This window comes from Dipteris shenzhenensis, chromosome 21 (assembly GCF_047967505.1).
Source record: "Dipteris shenzhenensis isolate YYH24624 ecotype China chromosome 21, Dip_SZ_1.0, whole genome shotgun sequence".
Lineage (NCBI taxonomy): Eukaryota > Viridiplantae > Streptophyta > Polypodiopsida > Gleicheniales > Dipteridaceae > Dipteris > Dipteris shenzhenensis.
Genome location: NC_141616.1, coordinates 49,361,356 through 49,382,884, shown reverse-complemented (window position 1 = coordinate 49,382,884; position 21,529 = coordinate 49,361,356). Strand labels below are relative to the sequence as shown.

At 45.0% G+C, this 21,529-nt stretch overlaps 1 protein-coding gene across 4 annotated transcripts in view; it reads right to left on the bottom strand.

Moving 5' to 3' along the window:
- The window catches only part of LOC147888999 (Inositol monophosphatase family protein), a 144,233-nt gene extending 125,669 nt beyond the window's left edge, over positions 1 to 18,564 (bottom strand). For 3 of the 4 annotated variants that reach the window (XM_087392700.1, XM_087392701.1, XM_087392702.1), the window contains exons 1-2: positions 18,380 to 18,564; positions 10,123 to 10,222 (exon numbers count right to left, since the gene is read on the bottom strand). In XM_087392700.1, the coding sequence (XP_087248826.1) occupies positions 10,123 to 10,222; positions 18,380 to 18,492 (213 nt within the window). In that variant the 5' untranslated portion in view covers positions 18,493 to 18,564. Of the gene's footprint in view, positions 1 to 9,623; positions 9,723 to 10,122; positions 10,223 to 18,379 lie in introns of all 4 variants that reach the window. The other variant, XM_087392703.1, reaches the window with a different exon arrangement.
- Between the last annotated feature and the right edge of the window lie 2,965 nt (positions 18,565 to 21,529).

Sequence of the window (21,529 nt, the reverse complement as noted above, 5' to 3'; positions counted from 1 at the left end):
TCGCACACAACATTGGCTAGTATCTGGACAGACATCATTATGCAGGGGGACTCCCGTGCAGCCTCAGCTAGGAGGGCTTCTTTCTTCAGGGAATGGAAGGATTCTCCTTTCTTCTCTGAAACTACTACAGAGTTGAGATGGCACTTTCAGCCTCAGCCTTGGCTTTTTTCCACCTCACTCTGAGGGGTTTTTTTAATTTATCCTCATGATTTCATGATGTATTCCGCTTTAAGCTTGCTCTCGCGGGTTTTTGTTCTTACTTAATAGAAGTCTTTTTCATGGAAAAAAAAAAAAAATCTTCGGATGTTTCTTCTTAGAAAAAACAGAAACCGACTAAAGGTAGCAAGGAGCGCTTCCTTGAATCACTTTGACTTCGGAAGGAGGTGCGCTGTTTTATTTGTGAGGAGCATGGGCACACTTGACCTTTTTGCTCAAAGAAGCCAAGAACCTCACAAGGACCGCCACCAAAGCTCACACCTCCAAAGCCAAAGATAGTTGCTCATACTACTTTGAAAGAAATTTTTGTTTATGTCCTCACACGCCCTCATTCTTGTGATTGTTCTTTAATAATTCATTGTTTGGCCCTCTACCGAGCTTATGGTAAGATCAAAGAGACACAGATTCATATTCTCTTTTTTTTTTTCCTTCTTTCCAAGAAAGAGACTTCTATTAAGTAAGAGAAAAAACCCACGAGAGCAAGCTCAAAGCGGAATACATCATGAAATCATGAGGTTAAATAAACCCCCTCAAAGTGAGGTGGAAAACAACCAAGGCCGAGGCTGAAAGTGCCACCTCAACCCTGTAGGAGTTTCAGAGAAGAAAGGAGAATCCTTCCATTCCCTGAAGAAAGAAGCCCTCCTAGCTGAGGCTGCACGGGAGTCTCCCTGCATACTCATCCATACGGCCATCAAGGTATGTATGGTGTCTATCCAGATACTAGCCAATGTATGCGAGGGATGAACCTGAGTTCCCTCCAATGCCTCTGTGCATCTGGCTCTCCAGATATGCCAGGCTGCTATGCTCGCTAGAATCTCCCAAGATGTATCCACAGAGGCATGTACAGCTGCAAAAGGAAGGTGTGGTATTATATCCAAAGAAAAGGACTCAACCTGATGACCTCGAATCGAAATGGCCCGAGAGGAGTCAAGTCTCTCATAGAATACGTGAGGCCCTGTAAGAGAAAGCCAAGCCATTGAGCCCCGTGTCATAAAGAATGGGGAGTAGGAAAAGTGACTGAAAATTCTGCCTACCCCCATCCAAATCATCCTCGCCTGTCTGCAATCCCATAAGCAATGCTGAATAGTCTTCAAAGCAGAGAGGCAACGAGGGCAAGTAGGGTCGGCTCCGAACCTGCATCTCCAAAGGTTCACTCCAATCCCACCATGGATAGAAAGCCAAAAGGAAAGAGTGATCTTTCTATTCCTGTGGGATTTCCAGAGTCTCTTCCAGAAGCACCTCTGCAAATCCGCAGTGATATCAAATGTCTCCCAATGAGGAACTCTGGAAGGTCTCCAACCTCTACTACTGAGTGGGAATCTCCTGGCACTACTAACTGTGTAACGAAAGAAGGGGATGCTCTTCTCTTGATGCTCTGCGTCAATCCACTCCCACTCTCCAGGGTCCCATTGCAAATACCTAATGGGAACTCCCCTGTAGAGCCAAAGCCTCCAAGATCCGGGAGAGAAGCCGGGGGTCTGGGTCGAGGAACCACTCTGAATTTGATCCCTGCACCAAAAGACCTACAACCCTGATAGGCTGAAAAGCAGACTCAAGCAAGATGTCCTCTATGGACCTGAGCAATTTGCCACCATCATGCACACTAAAAACCAAAGCATCCTCATGTGCATCTTGAAAGTCCAAAACCTGAAGAGGAACACCGCCTCTCGTAAAAGTACCTGCCCAAGTGGAGCAAGTGAGTGGCATATCATCTGTGCCTACCCAATCCGCTGGAAGGGCTGCCTCAATTTGCAAGATCCTCCCTGCACTCCCTCTGAGATGTCCTCTCAACTGAGATTTTGTCTCCTCTAGAAGCCTGCAAAAAGCTTTCCATGACCCCAATGATGAGGCAGGTCCCCTCTCTAACCTGGACCACTGCATGTAGAGTGAGGCACCAAGTGGTCTGCCATGATCATCCAATATACTGTCATTCCACATGATCGGTTGCCTATCAATCTCTTCACGAGAGGAAGGAGGAATCCTCCGAAGAGTGCTCCTGAAACTGGCCCATGCTGAGAGGGGACAAAGGTGATCTGAGGTGTGTTGTGGTGAAAATCCACCTAATACTGCTCATCCAGTCTCCTCCTGAAGAAGGTGTGCACGTCTATATGCTGCTAATAAAAAAGGCCTTCCACGGCTCCTACCCTGGCATAAGTCCCCGCACCACCATCTTGCAGAGTAAAGATATGCACTATAAATCTGGATCAATAATATTAAGACCCCCTTCCTGTGTAGGGAGGATGAGGATCTCCCAAGCCACCCTGGCTAACGCATCTGTTGTGCCATCAAGCCCACTCCAAAGAAAATTTCTGATCGATCTCCTGAGTTGAGTGATGCAGTCCCTAGAACGGCACTAGCATGAACAAACAAACCAGGCTGTGCCCAAGAGGACCTGGTTGACCACCACAACTTTAGAGGCAAGATCCAGCTTGGCTGAGCTCCAAAAAAGGAGCTTCCTCCTGATGCTCTCTAACACGAGAGCAAACTGCTGCGTGGAAGAAATATCCAAGCCGACCTGCCAGCCCAAATACCTGACTGGCACACCCCTCTGAACCCAAGTGAATCCTATGTCAAGCCCCCAAACTGGAGTGTCCTCATCACTGATCCAAAAGCCATTGGATTTATGTCAATTTATCTGCGCCCCCGCTGCCAAGCAAAATAAATCCAATGCTGTCCAGAAAGAAGTGAGCCTCTGTGGTGTGGCATCCAAGTAAACTGATGTGTCATCTGCCAACTCACTGTCAAGTAGTTCCTCTTCCCTTCTGATGGGAAGTCTCAGCCCAAGATGTTAGCTTGAGATCTAACATAGATACTCATAGCTTCAGCCACGAACAAAAAAAGAAAAGGAGCAAGGGGGCATCCCTAACGGACTGATCTGGAAATTTGAAGTCTCTCACCCCTTACCCCACCAATAAGTACCTTGCTATGGGCTGATCTGTACAAAGAGGAAACAAGTGACTGAATATAATGTCGAAGCATTTCTTCCAGAACTTGGTTGACTCTTTCAGTATGGCCATCTGATTTTGGGTGGTAGGCTGAACTGAACAGTAGAGTTGTACCCAAAGATTCGAACAGTGAAATCCAAAAGTGACTGGTAAACTTAGGATCTCTATCGGATATGATATTCTTGGGCAATCCATGGTGTCAGAAGATGTGTTGTATGAAGAGTTTGGCTATGTCCGGAGCCTGTGCACTGCTTTTGCAAGCAACAAAGTCTGCCATTTTGGACAATCGATCAACAATTACCATAATCTGAGTGTTACCTCTGGAGGATCAAGGTAGTGTTGTAATGAAATCCATGGAAATACTTTCCCACCTTTCAGTTGGAACTGGAAGAGGCTGAAGAAGTCCTGCTGGAAGTCGTCGGCTTGCTTTCATTTGTTGACAAGATAAGCAAGATGTAACCATTTTGATGACGTCGCTTTTCATCTGAGGCCAGTAGTATGTTGCACTGAGTAACCTATAAGTCTTGTTGATGCCTAGATGGGCAGCATAAGGAACTACATGATGCTCTTTTAACAAAAGACGTCGAACATCCTTGTCATGTGGTACACAGACGCGATCTTGATAATACAGAAGGTCGTCCGTATAAGAATAGGATGAGAAAATCTTCTGTTTGGAAGTCGAAGGTTGATCTTTTGAAAGAACTTGTATTGCTGTGCCGAAGTCTTTATCATTGAAATACTTCCCTTTGAATGAATTCGAAACATCCACAGATAATGTAGAGATTACCATAGCTGATGCTAGAGTTAACCTGCTGAGAGCATCTGCAACTACATTGCGTAGCCCTGGAATGTACTCAATGGTCATGTGAAAGTTGGCCAGAAACTCAACCCAGCGTGCTTGTCGAGCGTTCATGACTGGCTGAGTAAAGGTATACTTTAAAGAGTGATGGTCTGTCTTGACCACCGAGTCGGCTCCCATGAGATAATGTTTCCAAGAGCGATAAGCATGTACAACGGCAAGAAACTTCTTATCATAAACCGGGTATTGGGTTAGGATATCGGAATGTTTATGGCTGTCAAAAGCAATAACTCTGCCTTCTTGCATCAAGACTGCTCCTGTAGCGATGTCGGAAGCGTCGGTCATGACCTCAAATGGAAGGTTTGCGTTAGCAATAGCCATAACTGGTGTGGTAGTGAGTGCTTGCTTGAGTTTTTTGAAACTATACTCTGTTTCGGGAAGCCATTGAAAAATTGATGTGCTTTTCAATAATTCGGACATAGGAGCTTCGATTTCGGAAAACTGATAGACCTTTGTATGGTAGAAGTTTGCCAATCCGAGAAAAGAGCGGACATCATGAACATTCTTAGGAGTAGGCCAGTTTCGGATTACCTCGACCTTCTTGGGATCCACAGAGATGCCTTATAGATTTAATCTGCCAATTTGTTGCGTAGAAAAGGCCTGCAGATCTCTGTCCGGAGGTCCATGTTGCTGTCCTTGCAAATCCACATGGATGTGTGAACCAGAAATAGGTGCCGGGTAGACTTTCGAGGCAGATAGCGGCGTTGGCAGAGGCTGGGTGCAGAAAAGGCAGATTTCCTGCGTTGATTTCAGAGAAAAAGTGCCTGTGGGGTGCAAGGAGCAGATCTCAGCCTGGCTGGACAGGATTGGAAGGCAACAACAAGGCGCTTTTCACAGGCTGTCTGCATCGCGATAGAGGGGCTGAACCGCTGCTGAGCAAAGGCAGGTATGGTGGCGAAAAAGGGGGGGGGCAGGCTGCGTATGGCGAAACAGGCTGCTGGCTACCAAGGGCTGATTCGCAGCAGCATGGGCAGGGAATCTGGCGCTGCAGGACTGGCAGGAACCCAGGGCAGCAAACCGGTAGGTGGGGGCTGCATATGGCGTGGAAACATGGCGGATCTTGCGTGACGAAAATCCGTACAGGCAAGGGAGGCGAGCCTGCATGACAGAAATTCGTACGGGCGTCAAACGTGAATCGTCATTTCTTGTTTGTGGCTGCTTAGGTTGGGTGGTTGCCAAAAATTAAAGTATGGGTTTAATTAACCCGTGGGTAGTCTAGGGTAAGACCTAAGGTATGGGGCTGGGTTTTCCTTTTTAGCCCCTCTAGGTACCCTTTTATATAAGGTGCTTGGTGCCAAAAGGTGTGCCTATTCGAAGGGGTGTGACCCTTGGAATAGGTGTACCTTTTCATGAAGGGGTGTGACCCTGTTTTTAAAAGGGGTGTCCCCACATGAAGAGGTGTGTCCTTTTTTCCACGATGGGGTGTGTCCCTTGGGTGAGGAGTCAAAACTCTTCATCAAAAGGTGTGTCCGATGGTGGAAAAGGTGCGTCCCTTGGTTTTGGGACAGCCCAAGCACATGAAAAGACACGATTTTTGTCATGTCCATTCACATCAACTCGTGATGTGAGGGAGATGAAGAGGCTATTGATGACTTTAGGCAGGGTTGGCGCTAAAAATTTTTACGCTCATTCTCTCCATCTCTTCCATGCACAATGTGCACGGAGATCCTTCTAGCGGAAAGAAATGTATCAGATAGGCGCTAGAAGGTGGGGGGCATTTCCTACAGGCAGGAGCGAAATTTGCTCTGATACCACTGTAAGAAATCCTAGATTTACTATATTTAGAAATGTGCTAAGGAACAAAAAGGAGACTGAAATAGCAGAGAACAAGGAATATTTGTATTGCTTGAGTGTCTGTAGTGTCTGTAGTGTATCATCCATACAATTGGGCCTCTCTTATATAGAGAGTGAAGAGTCACACATGAAAAGGTGTGTACTCCAAAGTGTATGTGCATGAACAGGTGTGTACCCCTTGTGAAGGGTGTGACCCTTGATGAGAGGGTACATTACAATAGGAGTATCTCTTCAATAGAATGTCTCTTGTGAAGGGAAGTGCCTCGTAGGAAGTGTCCCGTCGAAAGGGCATACCCTTCCACAAGTGTCCATTCATCAAACCATCCATAAGTCTAGGTATAGAGAAAGGAATACGTCACAGATCGTGACATATTGCAGCTTAATGACACTTCAGAAGCATGCTATGGTTGATGCATTGCCTCCTTTGGAGTCACCTCCTCCTCATGCATGTGAGGGTTGCATCCTTGGCAAGATGCATAGATTTTCTTTTAAGAAGGATGGTGCAGTAAGAGCTACTCAAAAATTACAGCTCATACACACTGATGTCTATGGTCCCATGAGGACACTAGCTTTTGGTGGTTATCTCTATTATGTTACATTCATAGATGACTTCACCAATTACACTTGGGTCTATGGTCTTAAGGCAAAATCAAAAGTATTTATGCATTTCAAACACTTTGTGGCTATGGTTGAGAATGAGACAAGACTCAAGGTTCAGACACTTCGCACAGACAGAGGGGGGGAGTATATGTCTCATGAGTTTGAGGCATTTTTGAAGGAGAAAGGCATCACGCATCAGCTTACAATGAGACTTACACCTCAGCAAAATGGCAAAGCTGAGCGCAAGAATCGCACTCTTATGGAGATGGAAAGATGCATGCTTACTAGTAAGAAGTTGCTTCATAAGTTTTGGCTCAAAGGCCTCATGTGTGCAAATTATGTTTTGAATTGGGCTCCTACAAAGGCTTTGAAGACAATCACTCGCTATGAGGCATGGCATGGGAGAAAGCCTTTAGTGGATCACTTTAGAGTTTTTGGTTGTGTTGCATATGCTCACGTGCCTGTGGAGTTTCGACATAAGTTGTCAGATAAGGCACTTAAATGCATTTTTGTTGGGTATAGTGCACAAAGCAAAGGCTATCGTCTCTACAATCCTACTTCATGCAAGATTTTTGTGAGTAGAGATGTTATATTTTCAGAGAATTCAGCACATACACATGCTGAATTTACTATTCCAGCTTCTTTAGATGATGTTTTTGAGGGGACGCTTCCTATAGCATTTGGTTCCCCAGCTGAGGCTCATGCTGAAAATCAGAATTTACAGCAACCTCCTCTTGATCCACATGCCAAAACACTTCCGAATTGGTGTGGATGAAGTTGTTAGGCAAGAGATTCAAGAGATACACGCAGCCAAAACACTTTTGAATTGGTTGCTATAGACTCTCAGGGAGAGTAGGCTTGCCTGGCACAAGGATAATGTGCATTGGATGCATGCTATGTACAATGAATTGTAGTCCATTGGTGAGTTGGGGGTTCAGCCAAACTAGGGGTGTATTCTTCAAAGAAAAACCAACTGGCCTGTTGGAGCCAGGAGCAGCTTAAGACGAGGAGCTGGCCCGCGTGGGCTAGAGGTAAGCCCATGTTGGCTTGGCCTACAAAGCAAGTACAACAGATATGCTAACAAGTACGACAAGGGGAGTACGGGCTGTACGGCAAGGGGAGTACGGGCTAACAGATATGACGAGGATACGATGAGCAAGTAGTATGAGTAGGTATAGAGATGTACGATGAGCAGGTACGGGGAGGTACGGAGATCAGGAACGAAGGTACGGAGAGCAAGAATGGAGGTATGGAGAGCAGGTACGGAGATGTACAACGAACAGGATAGGACTAAGATTACATAGATTACTTGGATAGGACTGAGAGGTTGAGAGAATGTTAGTAAAGTGGGGCCAACAACAAGGGGTTGGCGAGCAGGTGGGAGCAAAGCAACCGGTGGAGGGAGCTAGAAGAAGACGCAACAGCATGCGGAGGAGGGACTGGCAGAAGGAAGAAGAGCAGGTGCGCGGTAGTGGGGTTTGGGGAGAGGCAGTAGAAGGGTGATGGAGAATAGCAAGAAGGGAGAAAGAAAGAGAGAAAGAAAGTTTATTAAAGCCTTCGGAAGACCGATGGGTCTATGAGACTATGAGAAACCTGAGATAAACAAGCTAAAAGGGTGGAGCTACTAAACGAGCATCAACACCCATACTAAATGCTGAATGATACATAGTCAAAATAGCACTAGTGATAGTCCAGTATCACAGCTACAGCCCCCCCCCCTTCCCTCAAGGATGGTGGGGGAGTGGTAACATGAAACCAAAGATAGCATGTTGTTGACAGTCTGTGGATGCGGCTATGTGCAATCTCCTACCTGTGGCTCTACGCCAGACAAGGGCTATGGTGACCCCTGTCAGTCGCACTTCATCCCTAAACATGGAGGGAATGTCCCCGACTGTAATCTATGCATCCGTCCTCTATCGGATGTGGTGCGTCGCTGGCTCTGAATCACCCCCATGTCGGAGCCCCACGAGGCGAGAGCCTATGTGGTCTGGCTGGAAAAACTCAGCGATCATACTCTGAGAAGAGTCTACCAATGTGTTCCGTCCCTATCTCTGTGATCGAAGTAGGCGCTCTCTGCGTCTGACAGTCTCATGAATGTAGGCGGCGAAGCATCTCTAATTTGGAAAAGAAAGAAAACAGGATAGCAGCCCAGAGCTTTCTCTAAAGAGACAAAAGTATATTGGGCTTTTGAAAATGAAATGCTCCTCCAATTCGATCTCCTATAGATCACACAAGGTGCATATACTCCTGTAGAGGAGCCAGCAGGGAGTTAGGACAGAGTTCATTGCTTAACGTCGCAGAGACTATGGACTAGTATGTTTCGGAGTTTGTTCTTCAAGGTTCCCATTCGTGATGTGTTCACTAGAGGATACAGGTCCTGGTGTGTTCCATAGATCACTATACCCCACTGGGAGCTCCGCGCAGACTGGCATGGGTCAGGTCAGGGCCGACCATGCTAGCTCGGGGCTACATCAAGCCCCCTCCACCACTCTTGGAAGTCTCGCATAGGGCTATCTTTGGAGCATTCTCTTCCTCACTTTTGACCAGCCCCTTGGCTGCGGACATACCTAGATAATATAGTTGCTATTGCCTATCTTCTGTGTCTTTCTCTCTCTCTCTCTCTCTTTTCACGCTTCCGCATGTGCACCACTCTCACATTTGGGTGACCATGCAAGGGTTCTCCCGGGCAGCTTTTTCCAAGAGGGCTGTTTTCCTTAGGGAATGGAGTGGCTCCCCCTTCTTCTCGGAGACCACAGCATGGTTGAGGTGGCACTTTCAGCCTCAGACTTGGATTTTTCCTGTTCGCTCTGAGGAGCTTTTATTGGCCTATTTAGGGTGTTTATTTTCATGCATTGCATGATGTATTTCTGCCTTGAGCTTGCTCTTGTGGATTTTGTTCATATTAAATAGAAGTTCTTCTCATGGATTTTTTTTTTTGAAAACCATAAAGTCTATCATGCATCCCCACCACCATCATCAACCACCCAAGGATGGATGTAGACCATAGGATAAACATATGCTTTCATACATATAAGTTCACCAAGAAAGGAAGAAACGAAAAAGAGCTAGAGTTTACTAGCAAAAGCACCAGCATGACAATTGTGGACAAAAGTCTACATTATGACCATGAAGGAGAGAAGTAAATGCAGCTCATTGCTAAAAAAACAGCTATTCAGCAAGATCAGCAGGAGAAAACACAACTCAGGTACCATTGGGATCCTGGATAGTTGCAGCAAACTTGTTCACACAGGTATCTATTAGCTAACCCAAAATCCCACTGCATCCTGGACAGTGAGTAAACTTCATATCTGTTTTGAATGCACAGCTGTCACCATTAAATAAAGAAAACCAAAGTGCAGTCACTTTGCATATTCAATCAACAAGAACTTCCAAGATTGATGACCCACAAACAAAACGTAAAACTCAATTAAACATATCCATACAACCGTGAATCCTTTCAGATGAAACAGTCTCCATTTTTTTCCTGTGTTGCTAGAAGATGATATTCAGACCTAATGCAGTTCTATGAATATTGAGCTGTAGACAACTATAGAAATATATATTTTACTTAATAAACTCATACAAACAGTAGAGAAAATAATTATGCACTAAGAAGCAACATCATTGAAGCAAAAAGATGATCCTTAATAACATAATTCATCATGGTACATTTACAAATTACAATCTAAAGATAAGTCTACAACTTACAGAGGCACAGAGGGAACAAGCCCTTTCCACTACATCTATTGCTGCTTCAAGTTCACGCTTATAGGCTGCCCCACCAAAAGGCATAGAAGACATAGTTAGCCTGCATTAAAACAAGTGTGTGGACATTAACCTTTGTCATCATACCTGCCTATTGCTTTTGAACAAAATCACATCAAATTCTGGGTATTGCTCAAACCAGAAAACATAGTCAATCTCTATTTCCTAAAACAATGAGCATCCTTGCAATCAACTCTAAATCTGTGAATTGACAATATAGACGGAGAACCTCGATGATAAAAAATATGAGTGAAACAACATGACATGAGAAGTAAGTAAACAGAAAGATGAAAGAGTTAAGCTTTGTTTCATCCCATAGTTCTCCAATCCAGAAACAATCCCAGGCTCTGAGCCATTGCAACACCAAGACTGCAGATAGATGAATTCAAATGATACGATACACAGGATCAAAGACTTATAACTAGTTAAGCTGAATATAGGTGAACTTGAGTAGTGGAGAAATAAGGATTTTTTCCACACATAAAGCTGCACGAGAATCCAAAAGTTGGCTTGGTTTATGTAAATAGATACTAGTTTGAAGGCCATACATAAGCTAGACTGGACTATACTTGTACTATTTTCATGATTGGACAACAAGAAATTGCATACATATTCATGGGTGTTTATTTTTTGTGAGCTTTTTCATTTTTTTGCGAGCTTTTCTTGGGTTGAGCTCGGGGGACTTGATATTTTTGGTCATTTTTTAGAACATTATATAACACAACTCTTGGGTAACTTCACATGATATAAGTCACATATGTTGAGCAACACTTATAACATAACCCTTGATTCATGATCACTTGAGAAAGAAGGTTAGTTGGCACGGTTCTAGGACATGGATTTAGAGGAGTGTGAGAGCTCAATAAAATAAGGTAAGGGTTTCAAATGATAGATTCTACTGTGGTTGCATATTCAGTGTATTCTAAAAATGCATTAATCGTTGAATTACTGTAGTGAATGGAAGCATTTGACTGATTGGAAGTATGCACATCTTCAAAGCAATGCAATGATTGGAAGGATGCATTTTTTATTTGAAGGTTATCATTTCAAAATCACATTATTGAAAAAAAGCCTTCAAATCATTGATTTTCAAACCAATGCAATGACTAATTAGAAGCATGCCTTCAAAGCATCTTCTTGTTTTGGAAATGGGGGTACTTGTTGGTTCCCTTTGGTCATGCATAAAAAGCATTGCGTATTTGAAGGCAAGCATTCCAAACTTGCATTCCACACAAGCACTACAACCAAGACATGCACACTAATAATCCTAATATTGAAGACCTTTCATGTCTCTTTAATCACCAGTGTTGATGATAGTATATGTAATCCTCAAACCATGTCAAAAGAAAATCATGAAGATACTATTTTGGTCTCTTAAGACCGATGAAAGCCTTTATGCCAACAAGGTGTCCTAGCCCCATCTAGCTCTTTGGGATCTCTAAATCATTTGACAAGACAATTACAAAGATACTCTTTCAAGTCTCTATGGACACAAAGCTAACCTTTATGTCAATAACGCCTCCTAGTTCTAGTTAAAAACTGCCAATTGTAAGTGTTCCATAGAAAAGTCAAACCAAAACTTTTTAATTATATAGAATTTTGGCACTCTGACACAAGAAATGGCTTTATTCATATCACACTGATCGTTTTGACTACAAACATGGTCAAAATAAGACTGGCTGTCCAAGCTCCTCAAGCACTTGAGGGGATGCGCTAGTGCAGTCCCTGGCCGTACTTGGGGAGCTTGGCCAGCCAGTCTTATTTTAGCCATAACTTGGTCAATATGACTCCAAACATGGTCATGTTTGTAGTCAAAATGATCTCATTTTTTACAATGTAAGGACATTGATCAAACTCTATTTATGAAAAGGAAAATTCAGGTTAGATTTGAGCTTGCACCAAAAAGGACGGACTCTTTGGATGGGAGGATGTACAATAAGATGTGGTCTGTAACAATACTTGGTTGAGCAGTTAGCCTTATGCTTATGCTCGGTTCATCTCTCTTCGTATCTGATCCATACTCCTATGGAGAACAGCTATCTTGATTTACACGTGTCACATGTACCATTTCTCTTACACTGGTTAAGGTTTGCTCATAGTCTGTCTCTAAATCCTGTGCAATTAAACTTTTTTCATACTTGTCAAGGTGCCACCTTCATTGATTTTGACTCTACCCATTGTCTGCAAGTAAATCCTCTAATATCCATGTCTTATTGTGATTCCAAGCACGTCTTTTTCACATATTGCATTTCTCCAGATTTTCATTCATTCATTTTCCCCCCTAGAAAAAGTACCATATATTTAGAAGTTTGAAAACAGTACATGAATTTAGCAGTCTGTGTTATTCCCACATAGTTCACAAGGTGTAAATGATATCATGCCAGTCGGTATTACAAAAGACTGGCATTACAAAAGGTGGCCACAGGTCGAATCTACTGCCCCTCCATCACAAGGCTGCAGTGTGTGATACAGATATTCTAGGTTGTGATGCTGCCAATAGTCTCCCAAATGCTATCCTCCAATGAGCTCTAGATGCCAACAAGCTGGTGGACAGGAGTCCTCATTATCATGGCTGCAATGTGTGATACAGATATTCTAGGTTGTGGTGCTGCCAATAATCTCCCAAATGCTGTCCTCCAATGAGCTCCTGGTGGACAGGACTCCTCAAAATCATGGCTGATGATTTGCTCTGCATCTATCAGATAGGCTAGAGAGATTATCCCCAGCCTCCGTCTATCGTGGCTCATGATCTGCTCTCCATCTATCAAATAGGCCCGAGAGATCATTTCTATGGAGAAAAGATGCCTCCCCCCTGTCAACCATGCCAACGGACACCAAGTGAAGACCCAACGGATTCTCCGCAACCTCGCAACAATCCTAAGAGAGCACATATATCTATATATATCTAGATGAATCAAGGAACATGCCCAAACTTATCCTCTAAAATAACAACACAGTGTGCAGTTTCAATCTCATGACACTGACTCATAAGATTGAAAACCATAAACTCCAGCAAGCCAAATCCTCTAGGCTGATGAGCAGCACCACAGGTTGTGTACTATCGTCTCTAGGTCTCTAGACGCACAACTGTTACAGGTCCCATCCCTCCTCGTCTCCTCTACGCACAGACCAATGGGTGGGCCATCGTAGCCACCATCTAGAAGAGTATGAGATCTTCCTTAGATGGAGACTAGTCCAAGTGTCGAAGCCGTCCCATTCATCCTCTATAGAAATGTGTACACCAACATGAAGCAATGTACAAGGCCATGGCCAAAAGGACCTGGTTTACCACTATGACTCTTCCTACTAAAGAAAACTGGGCAAAGCACTCCTATAAAGGAGCTTACGGTGCGCATTCTCAAGCACCGAAGCTATAAGCCACACAAAATAACCAATCCCACCTAACACCTTGGATATATATTTTCCTCCCCCTAGAGAAAAGAAACTCTATTAATGCTAGAAAAAAACCATACAAAGCCGCTTTAAGCAAAAATCTGGCTGCAGAAAGAAAACCAGCCTGTTTCTGGAGAGCCCAGCTCACTACCTATTTCTGGAGAACCCAGCTCACTGCCTAGGGATTCATAGGGGCTAATAGCGATGGGGGGGGTCTATACATCCAGAAATACTTCACCCGGTAAAGTGTAGAAAATGCATGCAGGCCAAGCCTTGCAGAAATGCTCCCCACCTTTCAATGGTCGCTCTCGATTTGGAGTCATACGCTCCCTGATGGCATGGAGCGTAAATATAATGTCTTGCCAATGGCAACGAGGGTGGCTTCTAGAGAGGCATGCTAGCCTCCCATCACCAAGCTGCAACAGGCCAAGAGATGTTCTAGACGGTGATGCTGGCTATCGTCTCCTAAACACTATCCTCCGCAGCAGACGCCACTAGGAGGAGGGGACCCATTCGTATGTCTCTATCCTAAGAATCTACTGCCTATGAATCTTGTAATCGGGGGAAGAAAGATCAAGGAAAAAGACGTGGGGCCCCCGCCATCAACCATGCAACCATCCCCCAAGTAAAATCCTTTGCATCCTTTGCATACTAGATCAATACTAGATCCTCTACGCTGCTGGGCATCCCCAAAGACTGCAGAATCATCTCCATATTCATGTTTGCACAACAATGGTAACTTCCACCCACCTACATCTGTTCCAACTAGGGCCCAAGGAGCAAGCCTCGATGGGCTATCATCCAAAAAAAATAGGATATCTTCCGTGGCCTGAGACAAGACCACAAACAAGATCAGAAACGTGAAATGACCTCATGGGGAATCTGCTGCTCATCCCAGCGTCTCTCTCACCAAGGGGTCTAGGGAGCCAACTCCAACTATAGCCGGCAACCAATTCGAGTGGTAGGTCCTTGGCAGAGCTCCAAAATCTCGATTCTGAGCAAGCCCCCCTCGTCCTACCAGAGCTGCTGCTAGCGACCTACCTACTGCACCCCCTCCCCTCCCCCCACTCCTCAACGGTCTCGCTCCCATTGCCTTGAGCCCTAGTGGGGGCTGCTTTCCTTCGAGTCCATAAACGGGGCTGTGTGCGGCAACGTTGCTTTGCCAAAAGAGGGCGCATCTATTGCGTCCCCCCGCCAACCTTTCCCGATGCAATCCTCCTCCTTTTTCTCGTCCGCTCCCCTCGGTGGCCCAACCCGTGTTGCAGAGACAACCACAGTTTGCCAAGGCGTTACCCATCGTACAGGTAGGGCGTCATTTTGTTGCAGCTCTATGCGGGGGCACCGATAGGCGAACGACCCCCCTTCATTCCTCGTTTGGTGCTCTCCCAACAGGTTAGCATCCCTCTACCGCATTCGGACTTCGACTAAGAAGGAGAAGGTGGCTCATTGGGCGTCAAGGCGATCGACACAACGAGCCCCCGGCACCTCAGGAGGGCATCCGGTGTACAACCAACCACCTGAGGGGCTAGTTCTTCTTCGTGGCAGGTCAAAGCCAGATCACATAGACCCCCACGGGACGAGACCTCGACATGACCGTGACCCGAAGCCTGTGACCCAACAGCTCAAACAGAGGGTTGACACACAGATCATACTTGGGGACATCCCCTCCTTGTTTAGGATCGAAGCCCGACCAACGGGGGTCACAGTGGCCTTGGTTAGACGCAGAGCTACAACCAGGAGACGTACCAGGACTGTACCCTTGAGGGGCCGACAACGCTCTATTGCTGACCTCATGCCTCCACTGCCTCATCCATCCTTATGTCCTACAGCTGATGATGATGATGATGATTATGATGATGTTGATGATGATGATGATGATGTTGAGGTTGATATATAGTCGACTATCGACATGACTATTTTGTAAGACTTAGTACTGCCATTTTGCATTTTTTGCATTCTGCATTGGTGTGGATGCTCGTTTAGTAGCTCCACTACCACAGCTCATTGTATCAGGTTTTTCACAGTCTCATAGACCCATCGGTCTTCCGAAGACTTTAATAACCCCCCCCCCCCCTCTCTCTCTCTCTCTCTCTCTCTCTCTCTCTCTCTGTATCGACGTCTAATGATCCCGTGAGGGTCCTGCCTTGTGGTCCGACATTAAAAAATTCTTCTCCTCAATGTGTTTAGTCTCAACCTGGCCAACATTTCTGCCACTCATTGCGAGCATACTTGTTGGTTGCTGGAGTGACTCTTGTTGTTGGGTGTGTTGAGTTCGATCCCTGTATTGACGTTTGATGATCCCGTGAGGGTCCTTCCTTGTGACCTGACGTTAAAAAATTCTTCTTCTTCTTCATCTCTCTCTCCATTTTTGTTCAATTCCATTGCATCTCACATGGTATCAGAGCCAACGGTTGGCTAAGAAGACTTCTACTGTGGAGAGGGCTTGGAACCAGCAAGCTACAAAGGATTGTGAGCAGAATTTTGAAGCTATGCGAAGAGGAGAATATACGAGCTGTTCTCGGAGTATAGAAAAGGATGTCTACTTTGACAAGAGAACTGGGCTCGGCTCTAGGACAGAGTCAATGCAAGGGTGCGTTCTTTCATTTTTTTTAACTGTGCTCCCCTAAGGCATAATGGTTTTTTTGGATGCCTCTCCTCAGACGCTCATTTCTTTCACTCTCCTCAAACGCTCATTTCTTTCAGCGCATCTTGGATTTGTTTTGTATTGCAGCTGGTGCACACATTAATTGGAACAAATCCAATGGTTTTTGAAGCACTCCTCTCCACTCCTTAGGCTAAGTGGTAATAAGACACGTGACACACATACGGGTTGTTTTATGCTCCACTTTCAATAAAGCAAGCATAGAATTTGCCTCATTGGAGAGAGAGAAGATTTTGCTATGCAAACATGACTGGACTGAGGTGTTGCTTCAACAATATTCTACTTCTCTTCCATTATGGGAAAACTTGCAAAAAGGTTGGATATATGCGCATTTTCATGCAGAAGAGGAGTTTTAACTGCAGCATCTAGCCTTAGTTTTGCCAGCCCTGTAGGCAGCACTGTGCTGCAGGTGTTGTTGCCTTCAGGTGTGGTGCTCTGTTGAAAGTTACAGGTTGCTGTTCCATCTGACACGCTTTTCCAGTTTAATACAGTTCATCTATTTGGTGACAGATTGGAGAAAATTGTATGAACCTTCACTTCTATAGATCCACTGCGTTACAAGCATTAGGTTTCTGTCGTATTTCTCACATGGTACCAAAATGTTCAAACTCCTTTTTTATCTCCATCACCTATGAAGGATGTAGCCCCTTTGCTTGATGGAAGGAGACTCCAGTTTCAATTAAGTCATAATTTAGAAGGTTCCTTTTCCTCGACCCAAAAAAAAAACCCTACAGACGTGCAGTTTGATGCAAAATCTACTTCAGTTCTCAGTTCCAGAGTTTGTCTCTCTTGCTATTGCTTATACCCAACTTTGATGAAGGGGACAATTGGATAGTGCCAACTATCAACTTTGGAAGGTGAAGATTCTCGGAGCCACACAGTTGCAAGAAAGATGTGGAAAATCACCACGAGACAAAGCCCCGAGTCATAGCCGTTAGGAAGTGCTACATATGCAGACAACTTTGAGGGGGGCTGGGAAAACAAGGAAGCCTAAGACCTTTCTTTTATCCCTGTGATGATGGAAAGCTTGGCGATCGCGCATATCCAGCTTGCAAAGACATCCTTTGAAACATGGACCATCCTGACTTGAAGCAGTTGCTCAACTGCTAGAATGAGCCGTATACATAACAGGATCAGGCGGATCACTCCAAGTTGAGGCAAGATAGGTTTCGTCACATTAGCTACACCAATGTTTCACACAGATAGGACACCGGTCTGTTGGGTGGGTGGACTTCCATAAGTGGCATGCACTTCATATAGGCGGCTAGCTTGCATGGAGGGAAACAACGAAAGGATGCATTTCCAAAAAAGGTTCATAGGCACTCCGACATTTGTGAGACAATGACGTCAATGTCAAGTTCGGATCAATATATTCTAACCCTCATTGGTGATTTCGGTAGCATGATTTAAGGTTATGTCCAAACAATTCTCTAGCCTGTAGAAATTCAGAGAATGGAGGATGAACGCCTTCAGGACAGACAAAATCATATACCCAACTACACAGCACATCTCTGGTGTGTCTCTAAGGCTCTTCCAAGAGAGCAGATAGAACAACTCATATGTGGCCTAAAATCCGGCCACTGAGAGGGGGTGTTAGATATTGTCGATGCCCATACCTGTGAGCCTCCATATGAGGACATTAGGGCTGGAATAGCTGAGAACAATAGGCTTGTAGATCAATAACAATGATTTGAGAAGGTTGCCCACGACCAACCTTCGGCTGAGTAGTTCTGCCCATTGGTGAGCTCATCAGGCCCTTCATGGGGACTTTTGGATGCCCCATTAAGGGATGTGTAGTCCATATGGGACGACTCTTTAGGCTCATTCGAGCATTGGGAAAGCTGGAGAGAGATAGAGAGATGACTGAGAGGGAGACTCGAGAGGAAAGGCAGAGAGGAGAAGACTAAAAGAGCAGGGGGCGATAATAAAATTTGCGGGCTCGTTGAGACTTTGTGATCGCTTCTGCCCACCCTTACAGGACTTGTTATTTACCTCTGCTGGTTCTCTCACTGCCACTTTTCAACCCCCCGTCCTCTTCCTTCCTATTGTTTCCCCCTCTCTGCACCTTTTCCTCAGTTCAGGGGCTTTTCTAATGCTTACACAATCTCTTTCGGCAAGGTAGCGAGTTGTAGCGCATTATCACACCTGGAAGTGAAATAACCATTGGATTGAACGCATCGAAGTAGACAGATCGAGTTGTGATTAAGCAGCGAAGAAGCCATTGCCCAACCTCGACATTCAAAGGTCAAGAAATGCATTCAAAGGCCATTCAAGTGCCATCGCTATACACCAGATATACCCCCTATGCTTCTCATATCGCGTTAGTTTTAAACACTAGCCTTCCAGGACCTGCTCTCCTCTCCTATCCATGGCAGTTCTTAACTTTACAGAACCTTAAATTGCAACCAATGTTTCTTTTAGGCCTGCCCCAAGGGGGGTGACCATTTTGTCTTGTGATAAAGCTAAAATTCTAAGGTTCCGGGTTCTTGGCCTGCCATAGGTAGGTCTAAGTGAAGGCTATTCAAGAAGAAGCCAGAATCACCTTTTCTATTTTCAAAAAATCTCCATTTCTTATCGATCCACTTGCTATTTTTTCCTCTAGAAATCCTCCACATTTTTAGCCCCTCTCCCTCTCTCTCTCTCTCTCTTCTTTTTCTTCTTCTTCTTCATCCCTTGAAATCCTCCACTTTTTTCTCCCGCCTTCTCTCTCTCTCTCTTCTTCTTCTTCTCTCTCTCTGATGATGCCTAGGTGTTAAAAAAAATGCATCGGTGTGCTTCTAACATATGTGCTTGTCTCTTATGGGTATGATGCAAAGACTTTGCACATGCCTTGAACATACTTGCTCAATTTAAGTCCTATTCAAAGTATCATTTCCATTAGATATCACTTTCATGGTTTGGAATGCATATTTCCTTATTTTTTACCATGCATGATGCCTGGGTGTTAAAAAATATGGATATGTGTGCTTCAGATGGGTATGATACTTTCCACAAGCCTTAAATATACTTAGTTTAACTCTTGTGCAAAGTATCATACCCATCAGGTATCGTTTGTATGGTTTGGAATTCATATTTCCTTGTTTTTTACCTTGCACAATGCCTAGTTTAAAAAAATATGCATTGGAGTGCTTGGGCCTTTTTGGTCCCACCTTGTAAAACACCCACTAGAGTATCTACCTTTATGGCATATGAGAGCTCCCAAGTTTGGGTTGTCATTTTGGAACTTTTCCACTCTTTTTGGACCATTGTTTACAATTTCAGGGTTTTCCACTCTTTTTGGACCACCTCATATCATTTTGAGGAGGAGATGAGGAGGAGATGAGGAGGAGACTCGACCACTGTATGGGGGCTTCTATCAAAGAGGAAGCCACCTATTCCCCTCATTGATCCGAATGTGTGGCACACTTATGCATGCTCTCTATATGATGTTCTAATGCGAGCACCTTCGGACATGTCCTCTATGCCCAGGCCCGCTAAATGTCACATAGAATGTACGAGCCGCACTTTGTCGGCTACACAACCAGAAAGCACAGAATCATGAGAGCCTATGGATTGAGCATTTTGCACATGGGCACGAGGTCTTAGCCCCGGTTCTAGCATAGATGTTCAACCATGTTGTATGCCACAACTTCTCACCTACTTGGAGCACTACAACTATTGTACCGATACACAAAGCAAGAGACCCCATGGATACTGGGTATTAGCACACCCTCATGATTGGCCACACACTGGCCAAGATTTATGGATCAATACTAGAGAAGGAGATCAGTAGTCATACAGAGGCTCGAGGGTAGCGCGCACTAGGACAGGCGAAATTTCGAAGGCAGCATTCCACTCTAGATCACATCTTCACTTTGAGGGCTATCATTGAGGAGGCAAAGTCCAAACACCAGAAATTCTATGCTTGCTGTGTACGCTTTCGAAAGGCCTTCGATACCATCCCGTGATCTCGCATGATAAGGAGACTACAGGAGATACAGATTCCAGAGACTTGATTTGGGGTGTGATGAGTCTTTATGAGTCCGCAAGAGGGAGAGCCCATGCTCCAGGTGGTTTATTGGATTTTGTTGAGAGCACGATAGGGGTGGAGCAGGGCTATCTCCTCTCACCGACCCTTTTTGGACTTTACATTGATGAGATCACATCTTTCATAAAGTGCATAGGGAGCGAGGGATCACTATTGGATATAGATACAGCTATACGCCGATGACATAGTCGTAATATCATTGTTAGTGGAGGGGTTGCAGAGACACTTGGAGGCCCTAAAGGTTTTCTACAAAGAGAGAGATCTGACAATCAACCTTGGGAAGACCAAGGTTATGATCTTCAACGCCTGATGCGTAGTGCTTCACTGACCTAGGTTCACTTACCGAGGTGAGCCAGTGGAGACAGTGCAGTCCTACACATACTTGGGAGTAGTATTCCACAAGAGTCATCTTCACGATGACTCAGGCTATCACGGCACGACTTACACGGGCTGAGCAACAAGAGAGACAATGTTTCCAGGCACATTTTAAGGATCCACCAATGAAGAGTTGGCTCTTCGTCTGCCGACTGCCATGTACACAACAGCCTTCTGGAAGGGTGATCATCCGAGGACAGAGTGGAAGAGATTTGAGCAGCTACTACAGGTGACTATGGGATCTAGGATGATTTGGAGCAAGCCCTCAGTCCCACATGAGATAGTAAGGGTAGATCTTGCCATGACACCTCTACAAGTTGATGTCATCTTTCCATTCATTCACAGGTTTTGGGACTTACCTCACTGTAGAGTGTTGAGGCTGGCCCTAGAGTCATCCAAATGACTAGTACAGAGTGGGGCAGACACATGGCATTTACGTATATCCGCATGGTTTGCTAGGCATAGTATCTAGATAGGCAAAGATGCCTCTTGAGTCGATCCCACAAGATGAGATCAAACGTGTCATACGGTTAGATCTCCTCCAACTCCATACATCTCGAACTGGGGGTGTCCCCCACCAAGATCCAATTCTATCAGACCACTTCGTGAGAGTATCAGAGGAGGGATTCATCATCAAACCCCAGTATCTCAAGGACAGAGGACTCTCACATGCACAGAGGATTACCATTAGACAAATGTGGGTTTCATCCCATCATCTGAGGATTGAGGTAGGGAGAACCGCAGGTATATCTAGAGAGCAGGTGGGTCTGCATGTTATGCACATTAGGGATGGTTGAGATAGAGGAGCATTTTCTTTGTGCCTACCCAGCCTACTACAAGATTCGAGGATGCTACCAATGTCTCTACATGGAGGGGAGCTGTTTCGGTTCACT